We start from the raw sequence: 14,219 nt of genomic DNA on the forward strand, positions 1-14,219 counted from the left end.
CCGGCAGGCGCACCAGGCGCAGCCGGCCCCGCCCTCCCGCTCGCCATTGGCCAGTTCAAGTCCCGCGGCCGGTCCAATCTGGGAGGCGCTGTGCGGCGGGTGATTCAAACGTCTGCCGCGCCGCGCGCTCCCCCTCGCAACTGCCTTCATATTGCGGGCGGCCATGGCGGCGCGTTCCCCTCCCCAGCTCCCGGCCAGCCGCAGGTCCGAGCCGGCGTACCGAGGTAAGGCTGCGGGGCGGGCACCGGGAGACAAAGCCCTGAGGGGCTGAACCGGCCTCCGCTCCCGGCAGTGCGGAGCCGAGACGCTCGCTGCCGGGGCTGTCCGTCGTTACCGCCCCGCGTAGCGGCGGGTAAGGAAGGAGCCGGTGGGAGAGGGGAGCTGGTCGCTCTTCCCGGGAAGCGGGGGACGAGGGCAGGGGCCTCAGGTGGTGTCGGAGACCTGGCAGGTCTTGGCAGCAGCGCCCGCTGTCCGTGGCCTTACAGCTTCCGATCGGTGCGAGCGGGTCGGTGAGACTTCGCCCTCCCCTCGCAGGGCTGGGGCCCGTGCTCTCCCCCAGGCAGGGCTCCTGGAGTGAAAGCCTTTCTTCGTGACGAGAGGCACGCCTTAACTTAAGAGCATCCTATTGAAACAAGCAAATGCTCCGATCTAGACCTGCACTCTTCTGCTTATTACTTTCTGAGCGGTTTGGCTTCTGCAAGTTAAACGACCTGCATTGCTTTGATGGGGCTTTGCTGTTTTGAGTCGGTAAGACCCGAGTTTCTGAAGCAGAAGGTACCCGGGAGGCTCTAGGATGCACGCTGAGCTCGCTGCTCTGCAGCATCTCTTGGCAGGTACGCGTCTGGTGTACTAGCTGGTGTACACCTCTTCAGAAGCAGGTGATGTATACTGACTCTCGGGCTTCATTTAGCGTGGGCTTGGACAGCTGTGCTAAGAAAGCACTATGTCCTAACTGAAAGACAGTGTTGCTGCAAGCCCAAGTCTCAATTCACTCTGCTGGCTGTGTGTTTCAGGCTTTGATGTGTCAGTGCATGAGAAAGAATCACCTCTTTCAGCTCTCCTATATTAGGAGGAGGTTCTGACTGTAATTACCCCATTCCCGGGGATGACAGCTTTTTACCATGGAGAGTGTGCAATCAAGTGCTTGCTACTTTTCAGGATTAACATTCAGGTTCTCAAAAGCAATAATGTTTTAGCAATTTCTACTGCCTAAACTTCAGTCATACAGAAGCATCTCAGTGTTCAGTGAACGTGTTGGTGAACGTTGCAGAGATTTCTGAAGTGTGAATCAGGAACAATGGGCAAGACAAAATATGAAAGATAAAGAACAAATGCATACAGATTCAAAAGGGGACTTGTACTTGCCTAGGAGGGGCAGAAATTGGGTTTTATATGTGAGTTCATTGAAGACTTCCACTGTTGAATGAGCCTGTCTATGATGGAGGATGGTGTGATGCCATGAGTTCCTGAATGCCATAAAGGAATTGTTGTTCTGAGTCAAAGAGAATGCTTTACCTTCTTGTTCTCACATCCCACAGCATGTGAAACAGTTGTAACACTTGGAGTCTTCCTAACTGTCTAGACTGGCTGCGTGGATGCTTGAGCTTGCTTTGGGTGGGAAGACCATCTTATCCCAGCAGCTTCCAGCACGCCAAAGTCACTAGCTCCCTATGGGGAATAAGGAAAGTTCTCAGAAAAAGATCAACAATGTAGTCCTATGAAGGATGTAAGACTCTGGTGTGCAGTCAACCAGTGAAAACCTGGGAAATAATATCCTGTTCTGGAATGACTTTCTGTATTAAGACAGTGACAGCTGGCTTAAGACCTTTTCAGGACCATTTTGTGCTGTTATTAACACTCCCATTGGTCCAACATTGTGCAGATGCCCAGATGACAACAGCAGAGAAGCAAATGATTTTACAGGTGGTCAGCTGGGTTCATGTGCATGGTGGGTTTTGTGTGCTATACTTACCTCATTACTGTCACAAGTGAAAAGAGTGCTTGCTGAACCAAAAGTAAGTATGTGAAATACTGAACAGGCATCCAGAAGGTGAAAGAAAGAGCATTTTAGCTCTTTAGTGTTTCTTTTAGCTTAATGCAGCAAAATAGCCATGAAATTACATTCAACTGCGCCTTGAATATAGCCTTTCTCAAGAAATGAGAGAATGCGTAAGACATCGTAAGATGTGAATATTAAACTAAAGACTTTCTTAATCCATACTGTCTATGCTTTATAATGTCTTGATGCTTTTCTAATTGCACATCCTTTTTTCTAAGAGACAAAGTTTGTCTGGCATTACTATTTTAGCTGAAAACATAATAATTCTGCTTGTTTGGTTTTTTTAAACCCACTAGAACAAAGACGACAAAAAGTTGAAGAGTATCTATCAAGAAAAAAGACCTTTTCTGGTGTGCCCATTCAAGAAAACCAGGCATTAATCAGGTAGTAATTCTGTTATGGCTTACATTCCTTTAGAAATGTCCATGGTTGGTGGGGAAAGATGTAAATAGCAGTTCTTGCAGAGAACCTCAACCAAAAGGTGAGACCATGCAACAAGACTGGTGAGCGCGTGGATTTCCTAAAGTCCTTTTATTGTCAGCAAATACTAAAAGTTTTTGTTAAGCAAATGTATGATAGATGCAATTCATGAAGTGTATCATCTGCTCCTATAGAGACTGAGACAGGACAGGATTAGTCACCATCCCTTGAGGTATTTAAAAGACATGTAGATGTGGCACTTGGGGACATGGTTTAGTGCTGGGCTTGGCAGTGTTGGGTTTATGGTTGGACTCGATGGTCTTAAAGGTCTTTTCCAACCTAAATGATTCTATAATTCTATGACTTCTGACCAGTTCCCTTAACATGTATTCTCTATCACAGGTGACAGCATTATGCAGACTTCTTTCTCCAGCATTTCAAAGTCACTAATTATTTTTATCTTTATTTTCACTAATGTACCTTCATTTTCAACTCAGCTAACTTCCAGAAGATCATATGATGCAAAGATATCAGTTGCTAACTGGAATGTTAATTTTCAGTCACATGCAATAGTGCTACATGCTTCATATAATGAATCATGAAGCATTTGAGGAAGAATTTGAATTTGTAACTATGAACTGAGATGTTTTTCTCCTGAGCTGTCAGCACATTTTCATAGTTGCTAGGAGGCAATACTGGTCTTGGTGGTTTAGTAACTGGGTAGTCTGATGCCAGCTCTGGTGCCTGACTGCAGGTTTTGGAACCTGTCAGTGTGGTAGGAACTATGTATCCTTGTTCAGACTTGCCTCTGATGATTGCAGTAGCTGAGCTTCAACTACTTGTGCTGCTCCCTCTTCTCCCTCAATTGCAGCACTTAAAAACCTGACCTTCTGTAGCAGATGCATCAGGCCAGACAGTTGGTGCTCATCCTTAAACATGAGAATGGCACCTGCAGTAAATAGTTTGTTCTTTTCTTCCCCTCTGTTAGCCAGCTCTTTATGGTGCAAGAAGGGATGTTTTGCAGCCTGGGCCCTGATCAGTGGTTGCGTAGCCATTTATTTTTTTCTGGAGGAAGAGTACAAGCTGAACAGAAATGCTTCAGCATGAATTCAGCCTGCAGACTGCAACCTGGACCATGTGAATTTACTCTAAAAATACATTCCTTTGTTATGCTCCACGATGATTTAAGATGTCATCTTTTTTAAGCAGTAGCAGAACTAGGAGAGCAACTAGCAATAAACTGCAAGACAAAATACAGCTCTCAAGATCTCCAAAGCCAGGAATGGTAAGTTTTTGACCAATAATCAAATACTGATGGCGCTCTGTTTCTGTGACTACAACATTCCACTCACTTAAACTGTATTCAAGTAGTTTGCAGGTGCAAAGGTGCAGTTTGTTAAAACTTCATTTAGTGACTGCTTAATATACAGTAAAGCATCACGTCTCTAAAAAGGGTATGTAATGGATCATATTGATATTCAGTTTGTACCTGACTGGAGAGGGGATTAAAGAGGATACCATTATTGCTGAAATAACAATTCAATTTTAACAACTTTTCTTGAGACTCTCAGAACTTTTTTGATATATTTTCAGTCTTCATGGAGGTTATTTGAAATCTGAGCAAGGTCTTCTCCCAGAGTACAGAATTATTCTATTGTACTCTGTTACTTGGAAAGAAAACCCAAGCAACTAACAAAACTAACTGTTGAATGTGTGGTGATGTTGACAAATCTAATGTAATCAGAAGTAGTTGCTAATACCTAATCAGAGTTCAAGGGATTACTTTCCCTATATCATTTTGTGTCACTTTTCCAGAACTAAGATGCACATTGTTGTGCTGCTTAGAAATACCAAAACACAGATTCTTCTCCAGACCTGTTCTCAGGGAAAGGTGAGGAAAAAACCTAGACACAAAACCTGTGTTCATGTTAGGTGATTTTGACTTTGGGTTCCAAAAGATTTGAGAGACCTGGGGTTATTTGAGGAGCAAAGCAAAAAACTTAAAACTTCAAAACTGGGTGTTGAGGGGAAAAATTCCAAAAGTGAAACTCGAGGGTTTTTTAGAAATTTCCTGAAGGGAGATACTTTGGTCTACGTTAATGTCTCGTGTGATTTTTAAAGTTGAGTTAAACTACATAGCTTCCTTAAATAGCAGCCCTTGTACTCAAGCTCTAGTTACTGGCTTGATCATATCTAACTTCTAAGCGTGAATGACAGATCAGGAAATGAGATGCAGTGTAGTTTTCTTACAGTTCAAGGGCATCTTCCTTAAAGGAGAAGAGTATCAGCTTCTCCAGATTTCCATGTTTCATTCACTTTTTTTTCCCTGCCTTTGGATCTTTCGCTCTTCCATAAGCTGCTGCTTAGACAATGCTGAATTAGTTGCTGTAGAGCATCTTCTTTGCAGGAAAAGGCTAGGTTCCACTTCTCATGGCCTCTGGGCTAGTGTTATGCTGAGAACATATGGTTGAGAGTTTCAGGGAATAGTAAGGCCGTATAAAACTCACGTGTCTGTTTTTAACTACAGCCTCCTACAGCTCACTAGTAAGGAAAATTCTCCTTGTTCAGGTAACATGTCCTAATGCCCTAATTAAAGGCTTTATTTACTACCTTGTGTTAGTAGGCTATCCACATTAAGTGGAGGAATGGTGTTGCCATTGATGGGGTATGCAAAGTGAGATACTGCTTTTGACTATATACAGCCTAAAGCAAGTTTCTGCTTTAAGACTCTTGTTAGAAGGTGATTCTAGCAGTTGCTTTAAGAGAGCTTTGTTTCTGTAAGAAGAGTGTAGCCATCAGGTTAGGCCTTCTTACTTTCAAGGCAGAGTTAAAATAATCCTTATTTGACTTTTTGATGTGAATTCTGCAATAACTGACAAATATTCTTCTCAGTATATAAACACTACTTTTGTAGATACTTTTAAAGTGGCATTTACTGTTAATCACTTTAGTCCTGTAAATGAGTGAAAGCCTCTTTGGAAACAAGTAACATGCAGCATGAATGTACTTCAAACATCTCCATGGATATGCTTTTGATTTCAGGAAAATAAAGAGAATGCTAATAAACTGTCATGGGACCAATCAAGCGGAACCTCAGAAAAAAATGTTATTTTAAACTCTTCCACAATCACACTGACAAATTCCATATCAGGCACAAACTATAATCCTGAAGATCATGCATCCAAGGATGAAGTCACTGAAATAAAATCTCAGCACGTGTCACTTAGCAAGTCTTTTTTGCAAATAAAAAGCATAAAAGAGAAGCAATTGATTACAGAAAAACAAAATTCAAGTGTCAGCCTACCGAAGAAACCAGTGCTTGGTACATATCGTGGCAAAGTTATCCAATCCAAGATAAACTCCTTCCGAAAAGCACCAAAAAGTGAGGGGGAAAAGAGTTCTTTGCCAGACAAGAAGCTTCTTTCTTCTGCCACCAAACCAGCAGCAACTTCTTTGTCCACAAGCAGCTGTAATGTACTTCTGAAGACCATCAAAGTCACAAACCGCCCTAACTCTGTAAAACCAAATGGTGTCCTCCCATCCCAGAGCAAACCATCTGACAAAGCTGCTATTAACTCACAGTCCAGTCTGAAGAAACAACAACCAATATCTGCTGTCGTACCAAAGAAAGTAACAGTCCAAAAAATTATTGGTGGAAGGGGACCACAGCCACCGAAGGCTGTTTCTAACAAATCTGACCACAGAGCACCAGGAGTGAAGAAATGTGCAGATTTTTGTGAAGATGCAAAACCAGAAGCTCCAGCAAAACCAATTTCTGTTGTTCCTGGTACAAAGTTCAGACAGGATTCTAAAACTAATGGCAACAGAAAATCTGTTCTGCCAAAAGAGTCAGCAGAAGAGAGAAGGTAACTAAATTACTGACTGTCGTAGCTTGATTTTGGGAAGTATTTAGACCTTCTTTCCAAGAATATCTATTTTGATCTATTTTGTGCTGTAGGTGTGCTGAAAAATAAGAGAACTGAGTGTTTGAACTTGATGCCTAAGGTCAGCAGACTAAAACTGCAGACTTGATACTGAGAAATCAGGATTCAGACTAATTGCAGCAGCTCTTCAGGCTTACAGCTTGTCCTGAGCAGTTACAAATACAAAATGTATATTGCTCGAGCTCTCTGGTTTTTAAGTGTTGTGACAGCCTTAAGCATGACAGATAATCCTGTAAGTGAATTGCACATGCATGCCACTGCTTTAAAAAAAACCAAGAGACTGATGCAGGGTGTATATAGAAATGAGCGTGTTTATGGACTGAAGGAGAGCACTTGTTAATGACATATTTTTCAGCGTGGTGAATGCAGCTTAGACAATGGAGTGAAGATGTATAATCTAAAAGTTATTTAGTATTCTTGGTAGAGCTCCTTGCAGAAAGTCACATTTACTAAAAATTGGTGGTCTAGGGGGATGGTGTTGAAATGAAATGTATATGAAGACTGAATGACATTGATACATCAGTTTCAGATTTTAAAGGCTGTGTGATAGGGTTGTTCTAGGTTGCTCTCCGTGCTTAGAGATAGTTTCTAGTTTTCTGGTTTGAAGTGGGATTAGGGAAGAGAGGTGCCATGGACAAATAAATTGGAAGCATTTTTTACTCTCCCTTGGAAAAAAGGGTCTGTAACCTAAGTCTCTTGTTGCTGCTGGAAAGGGAGAGATTAAAGTGTTCTGACCTGATAGGTACCTAAAGCAGGTAGTGGTATGCATGGTTCTGAAACTTCCATGCAGGTCTAAACAGCAGCTGTATTCCTTTTAGGATTAAAGGGAGAGGACTTGAGGACTATCTGGAAAATATGTCTTTGTATGACTTAGCCTAGTTAGTGTCAGTCAATGTAAAAAATAAAGCATCTGTCACTTGAGCTAATAATATTTTAAATGCAGAGCTCGCCTGGATGAATGGAGGGCATCTAGAGGAAAAGTGATGAGGAGACCTCCTATATCTGTGCTTCTGGGACCCCAGTCTAAAACTGAAGAACAAGAATTCTCTTCTGATGATTCTTTCGCGCATGTATTACATAGTGAAAAGGTCAACAATACTCTCGCAGAATGTCTTCAGTTAACCAAACAGGTATTCACTCCCTTGCTTACCAAGTTCTAATCATACAGGTTCCTACAATATGCAAGTCCTACGGATGTCCTGGACCTGTGAATCAGATGCAGGGGGCTAATTGCTCCCCAAGTTAAGCAGTATCATAGCTTTTTGCTGACACATGAAGAAATTAGTTCTCACTTAAGCTTCACAACTTACTGAACTACCCAATAAGATTAGGCAATAATGGTAACATAATAAAGTAGAAAAGCTATAATGTAATAAGAGTAGCTATGAAGTAATTAATCTAAAACAAGTTTGCATTTGCAGAAACTTGCTTGGACTTCTGAAAAAGTCTGGTTTAAGTAGTTCTGAAGACATCTATGCATTCTACTATCCCTTCTATTTACAATACTGTATAAATAATTCTCATTTGGAAGAATAGGTGAATGTCAGTTCTTCTACTCAAGTTCATAGTTCAGTCTTGGAAATACTTGCCATCTTCAACTTTCAGGGTTAATCTCCAAGGAAAGAAAAAATACTTGCTTTCCAATTCAAAACCAGTTAAAATACAGCACCTCAAAATGTTCATTGCATTTAAATCTCTGCTCTTGTGTTGACTTTAGGGATGTCAAGGCAGTGAAGTACGCACCATGTTGGAAGACCTGACACAGAGCATTCCTGGGGCTAAAAAGCTTGCAAAATATTGGATCTGCTGCATGCGTCTTGAACAGATGGGCCCTCTTGAAAAGCTTATTGCTGTCTATGAGGAGGCCATTTTGGCAGGAGCAATGGTGAGCAGCTTGTCTTGAAGTTTGAGATTAGCAAATGTAAAGTCATGAAAGTATGGTTTATAAAATACAACTACCTCTGATTTTAATAAATCCTTTTATAGTAGAAGGAGAGCCATGTGACCTACTTGAACATTAAAAGTTGGATTTGGTTTTCTCTGTAATCACCGTAGATACTTACTACTTCCAAGAAGAAAGGTTTAGGAACATCAAAATAACTTATGATGTTCCGCCTAGAAGCAATTAAGGCCTGAGACTTCTAGTATCACTAGAAACCCAAACTAGAACTTAATTTTACATTCATTGATGGACTTAATTCCTGTGCTTTAATATCAGCAAGATTTCAGGACACCAAATACAGCCTTAGTGCACCAAATACAGGATTCACTTGTGTTCTGACATGTCTGAGCAGCATTAAATAAAGGGTTTGTAACATGAACGTCATGTCGTCTGTACCACTTTCCCTGTAACTGTTATACCAAATAAGCTGAAATAATGATTAATTTTGGAATTGTTTTTCTAAAACAATACAATTTTTTTCCAGCCTAAAGATGAACTACGACACACACTAATAGATACTATGAAAAATACTGAAAGCCTTTTTAAGTCTGAGGATGGTAAGTCTGAGTACTCTATTCTAGTTAAATATCTGGGTTGACAGGCAACACAAGCTAACTGTTTAAACTATTTGTGCCTCTATTAAATTCTATTTCATGGAAACTTCTCTGTGGTCATTTTGTATGTACTCAATTGCCTTTGAAAACAACCTTGACTAATCTAATACTTTTCAGTTGTGGGCTTGTTCAAATGAGTAGTGGAGATGCTTGCATATTCAAACGTTCTATTTAAACTATTAAAGCAATGTTGTCCAGCTATTTTAGCCTGATAATCAGAGAGTAAATAAAAACATCCTTGGCAGCTAAAAATCAGTTGCCTCTGATACAAACTCCTTCACTAGCAGATGCATGGTTTTGTTATGGCATAATGTCAATTAAAGGTGGTAAATATTCCAATTTTGAAGCAAAGTAGCCATATACATTCCTGTTAAATATAACATAATCTGACAAATATTTGATCCCAGAAACTGACTGAAATACTTGTTCAGAGCTGCTGTGCTTGGGAAGGAAGAGAATGACTTCTCAGGATGTACTTAGCCTGAGTTTTCAGGTTGCAGGTTCTTGAAGGTGACTAAAATTATTAGTAACTTAAATTGCTGTGGCTCAGACTCACACATACTTAACTTTCATTCTCATGTAAAGCTTTAAGATTTCAGAGATCTCTCTAAAACATTAACTTTTCTTTTAGTTGTAAATAATCACAGCTGTACTTTCTTCAATATTTCTATTTTAGGAGGAACTGTGATAGAAGCTCATTTAAGTGAGGTAGTGGAAGTCAGCAAGGAACTAAATTCATCTGTAGAGCAGGTTCAGGAGGCCTTCAAGGATTTCTGCTCTGGTGATGACCAAAAAGCAGAGAATGATGACAAGAAGGCAGAGACTAGCAGTGAAGTGATCAAAAAAGAAGAAAGGGATTTAGACTTGAAATCGAGAGAAGAAATCTTGCCAAAAAAGAATAAAAAGCACAAGACTAAAGAACATACAAAAAAGAAAGGAAAATGTGAAACAGAGGAGCAGAATGAGGATGGGGTAAAAGATATAGCCCTAGCAGTTAATACTCCTGAGAAGGAGAGTGACACATCTTATTTAATGAGATACAATCCATCTACCACACCATACTTGGAAAGGTAAGATTACTTCAGGTAACTATGGAAAGTTTGCAGTGTGTGGAGCAACAGTAATGTTTGTGTCCTGTTGAAACAGGGAGGCACTGCATTTGTGAACACCTAGTTAAAAGCTCTCAAGAACTTAGCTTTTTAGGAGTGCTTACTCTTCCTTCAGAAGGAAGTATTTTAAAATAAATTCCTGCATTTACTCACATTGCTTTTTGAATCCCTCACTACAGAGTAATCAAACCTCTTTGTGGCAGAGACATAAATTCCAGGTTTAGGATCAGAGCCCACATGGTAGTAGCAGTTCTACACTGAGCTAGGTAAAGAGAAAGTAGGTGTCTCCAGTCCTCCCCTTTTCAAATGTAGATGTGGTTGTACGTCATACAACACAGAAGTGAACAAGATGTAACTGCCCTGTAAAGATTTTCTTAATTGTATCTTGAGGCAAAAATCTGGGTAGTAATCTCAGGACAAAACAGATAACATTTTAAATTCTTTTTTTGCCGCAAGGTTTCATCTAAGATAGCAGACTTAGGAAAGTTGTACTCAGCTTTGGCATCTGATGAAGCTGGACTCCTGGCAGCTGGCTGCTGTCCCTCATAGCAGGAAGAACAGTTTCCCCCTGACAGAATGGGGGGGAATCTTCCTTTGGAAACTTTTCAGGAGGTTCTCCAGATTAAAATATTTTGCCCAAGAAAAGAGTTGTACATCTGGTTTTAACTGTATGAATGAGAAAGGGCCTGTTTCCCATTTCCTTTGGCTAAGGGAATGGGAAAGAGTTGAATATGAATCATGACTTGCTGTTTCTGTTAGATGCTACAGAGGTAATTTGTATGATGGTGTGCCTATATTTAGTGATATTTTTTCTTTTCCTAAGTGTGAAGATGCACCATGAGGCAAACGACTCCAGTGCTAAAGACCTGAAAATTGTAACCCCTTTGCGATATTCTCAACGCATTCGGGAGAAGATGTGCAAGCTGTCAGATACTGTTAAAGTTCAAGATCCATGTGTCTCTTCGTTTGAACAGCTGGGAGAATTGGAATCAAAAGCCACTGCATTTATCCACAAACAGAGTAATGGGCTCAAAGAAACAAGTGGTGAAGCAGAAGAGTAAAAAGTAGCATTAATGCTACATGGAGATTAAAGATTGGATCTTTTTTAAGGAGTGTTGGGGGGGTGTTTGTTTTTAGCAGCTTTGAGAGAGGAGCTATCTAAAACTCACGTGGATGACTTAAGATGAAATTTGACTGTCTGAGTCACTAAACTTTTGAATTTATAAGTTTCTGCCTTTTCAAAATTGTGGTAAACCTGGTCTGTTTTAGTGCTTATAAACATCAGTGTCTTCATGCTAAATACAATTAAACATTGAATTAAGGACTAGGTTTAACACTTCATATAACAGTTTGATTGTAGTATATTCCTCATATCTACTGTTTTCCTGTTGCAATTCCTATAAATTCTTTAGAATTGTACAATCTAACTTCTAGTTTAAGAAACAAAAATAACATAGCCATTCCAATAGGACATTGTCTACTGCAGCAACAATTAGTTTTGAAAACTGAAGCCAGCTAGGAAGGTGTACACTAAGTTTAAACTGTTGTATCCATTTTTAGGGGGTATTTCAATAAAACTTGAGTTTAATCCCTTTAGTTACCCGGATTATTCATGATGAAGTAATCTCCCTTAGATGAGGTCTGATACACTAATTACTATGTGACTGTTCTAATGTTGGTTTGCATTAGTCTGTAATATGGTAGACATATTAAACTAATCAATTGAGTTGTATTTGTTCTTTATTTATGGGATTTAGTCTGGAAATTAATTGTAGAACATGGCTATAGGCCTGAGACTGGAATTCTGAGAATTATTTTAATCTGTTCCTGGAAGTGAACTGTTAGAGCAGAACATAATGAAATATTTCACATTCAGCAGAAGCTGTTTCCACATCTTCAGTATGCTGAGTTTACATGAACTGTAACTTAAACCTTAGCTGAGCATTCATATTTCAGTGTTAAACAGATCTTGGTCCTTTATACTTAGCTAGAATCTTCTGTTTGTGGAAGGGACATGCTCTTTGCATCTAACAAGATGCATCTAAAAAGAAACCAAACTTTAAGTGTACTATTGCACTAGGTTTTCTTCAAAGAACCCTCCTGATCACTGATAAGCAAGTCCTAGCATTCACTTGTAGTACTACAAGGAGTAACACAGCATTGCATGTGTCCTGCCTGGGATGCGGTCTAGGCAGGCACTTCTGGTTCTCTGTTGTGGAGGATTTAACTGCTGCATCCCGTAGTTCATGTGCTGACCAGGGCATCTGTGTTGAGCCAGTTCTGCTCTGTCACGGGCAGTGGCTGGAACTGCATGGTGTCAGGCTCAGGCTGATTTATTTTATTTTTTTTTTTTTTTAAACCTGGAAGTCTGAAATGGAAATGCTTTTTCCAGCACAGAAAACAAAATCATGGAAATTGTGCTGATGGAACTGCCTAAGACTTCCATGCTTTGCAAGCAGCTTTAGCTGGTTTTGTCTGTCTTGAGACATTTCCTTATCTTTTGTTACAGAATATCCTGTAGTTAAAAGTTTTACTTTCACTTCCTTACCTCCCTGTTACATTTCCATAGGTAAAAAACAAGGTTAAAGTACAATTCATGCAGCATAAGGCTTCATCTGTTTGAGTCACTAGTGCTAAGCTCTGGCACAAATTAGTCTCTCTCTACTGTAGAGACACCTATTGTGAAACTGTTAACAGGATTTTATACCTTGGCTTTTGTGCAACACGAAGTCTAAAGAGACTCTTGAGGTATTAATAGGCCTCTACTGAGGCGCTGGGCGTGGACGGTAGCGTTTATTGTTACTAAATGCCGGGTATAAGCCCCATTTGCTTGTTGTGAGGAGCAAAAGCGGCAAAGCCTCCACAGAGGGTTGGGCCGCCATGACGGCGAACACCCCTCCCGCGCTCCCGCTCCCGCCCGCCCTCTGAGGCAGCGCTGCCCTCCTTCCCGACCCTCCGCCCCCAGCCCAGCCCGGTGCCTGCAGGCCAGCAGTGCTGCCCGGCCCGGCTGTGGAGCAAGCGCCGAGCTTGCCTGAGGGCCCTTCCTCAGGCGCCGAGCGGAGGCCCCGGCGGTTTGGGCGGCCCTCGGAGGTGAGTACCGCCTCCGCGGCTCACGCGTTGAAGGCCCGGCGGGGCCTGAGGGGCTCGGGGCGGGCTTCGGCTTCTCCGCCTCAGGGTAAGGTAGCGGTAGCTGCCAGGTGTAACTCCTATTAACGTGAAGCACACACCGAGCGTGCTCGTTGCCCTGAAAAACACCATCTTTGGTCATCGCTTAGGTGCCTTCAGAATTTTCAAGTAAATTGAATTCAGGTTGGACTCGATGATCTTACAGGTCTTTTCCAACCGTAGTGATTCTGTGATTCTGTGATTCTGTAAATGAATCAGGGTGTTTATTTTTCAACCTCTGAGTAAAACGTCATTGTATCCTTTCAGAAACAATTAAGCCCTGAGATGCCTTCTAAAAGCAACTCATCAGCCTATTAAAACACTATGTGCACGTAGGTATGTACATAAAGCGATGTTTGAATCATGGATAACTAAAAAGTAGCAATGTTTTGATGAAAGCACATAGTCTGTAAATCCAGTGATAGGATGCATAGGAATCATAGAATTGTTAAGGTTGGAGAAGACCTTTAAGAATGGTTCAAAGCTGCATCAGAGGAGGTTCAGACTGGACATTAGGAAGCATTTCTTTACTGAGAGGGTGGTCAAACACTGGAACAGGCTTCCTAGAGAGGTGGTCAGTGCCCCAAGCCTGTCAGTGTTTAAGAGGCATTTGGGCAATGCCCTTAACAACATGCTTTAACTTTTGGTCAGCCCTGAAGTGGTCAGGCAGTTGGACTAGATGATCGTTTTAGGTCCCATCCAACTGAACTGAACTGAACTGAACTGAACTGAACTGAACTATTCTATTCTATTCCATTCTATTCTATTCTATTCTATTCTATTCTATTCTATTCTATTCTATTCTATTCTATTCTATTCTATTCTATTCTATTCTATTCTATTCTAAATCTGCTAGTTGTTGAGGTCTTTGCGCATGAACACTGGTAACTTTTCCCAGTTTGATCCTACTTACACTGTTTTAGGTGAGAATTGTCACTGGAAGCTTGAAACTTATTGTTTATATTA

The 14,219-nt window shown here is 41.0% G+C and overlaps 1 protein-coding gene across 2 annotated transcripts; it reads left to right on the forward strand.

The window, feature by feature from the left end:
- The first annotated feature begins 163 nt into the window (after positions 1–163).
- Positions 164–11,814, forward strand: CKAP2 (cytoskeleton associated protein 2). Of its 2 annotated transcripts, none has more exons than XM_059819723.1 (9): positions 164–224; positions 2,356–2,443; positions 3,686–3,764; positions 5,522–6,345; positions 7,367–7,553; positions 8,141–8,308; positions 8,850–8,922; positions 9,656–10,049; positions 10,912–11,814. In XM_059819723.1, exons 1-9 carry the CDS (start codon positions 164–166, stop codon positions 11,147–11,149), a joined length of 2,112 nt encoding a protein of 703 aa, XP_059675706.1. In that variant the 3' UTR covers positions 11,150–11,814. The 2 variants fall into 2 exon arrangements, with proteins under 2 accessions (XP_059675706.1, XP_059675715.1); XM_059819732.1 differs by having other exon boundaries at positions 3,689–3,764.
- Positions 11,815–14,219: the final 2,405 nt, after the last annotated feature.

This window comes from Gavia stellata, chromosome 1, assembly GCF_030936135.1.
Source record: "Gavia stellata isolate bGavSte3 chromosome 1, bGavSte3.hap2, whole genome shotgun sequence".
NCBI lineage: Eukaryota > Metazoa > Chordata > Aves > Gaviiformes > Gaviidae > Gavia > Gavia stellata.

What these genes read in the sequence shown, in the direction of transcription:
- CKAP2 (XM_059819723.1), top strand. Translation starts at nt 164, where the DNA reads ATGGCGGCGCGTTCCCCTCCCCAGCTCCCGGCCAGCCGCAGGTCCGAG. An exon ending in CCTTTTTAAGTCTGAGGATG is followed by an intron (nt 8,923 to 9,655) that starts GTAAGTCTGAGT and finishes TTTCTATTTTAG; the next exon opens with GAGGAACTGTGATAGAAGCT. An exon ending in ACCACACCATACTTGGAAAG is followed by an intron (nt 10,050 to 10,911) that starts GTAAGATTACTT and finishes TCTTTTCCTAAG; the next exon opens with TGTGAAGATGCACCATGAGG.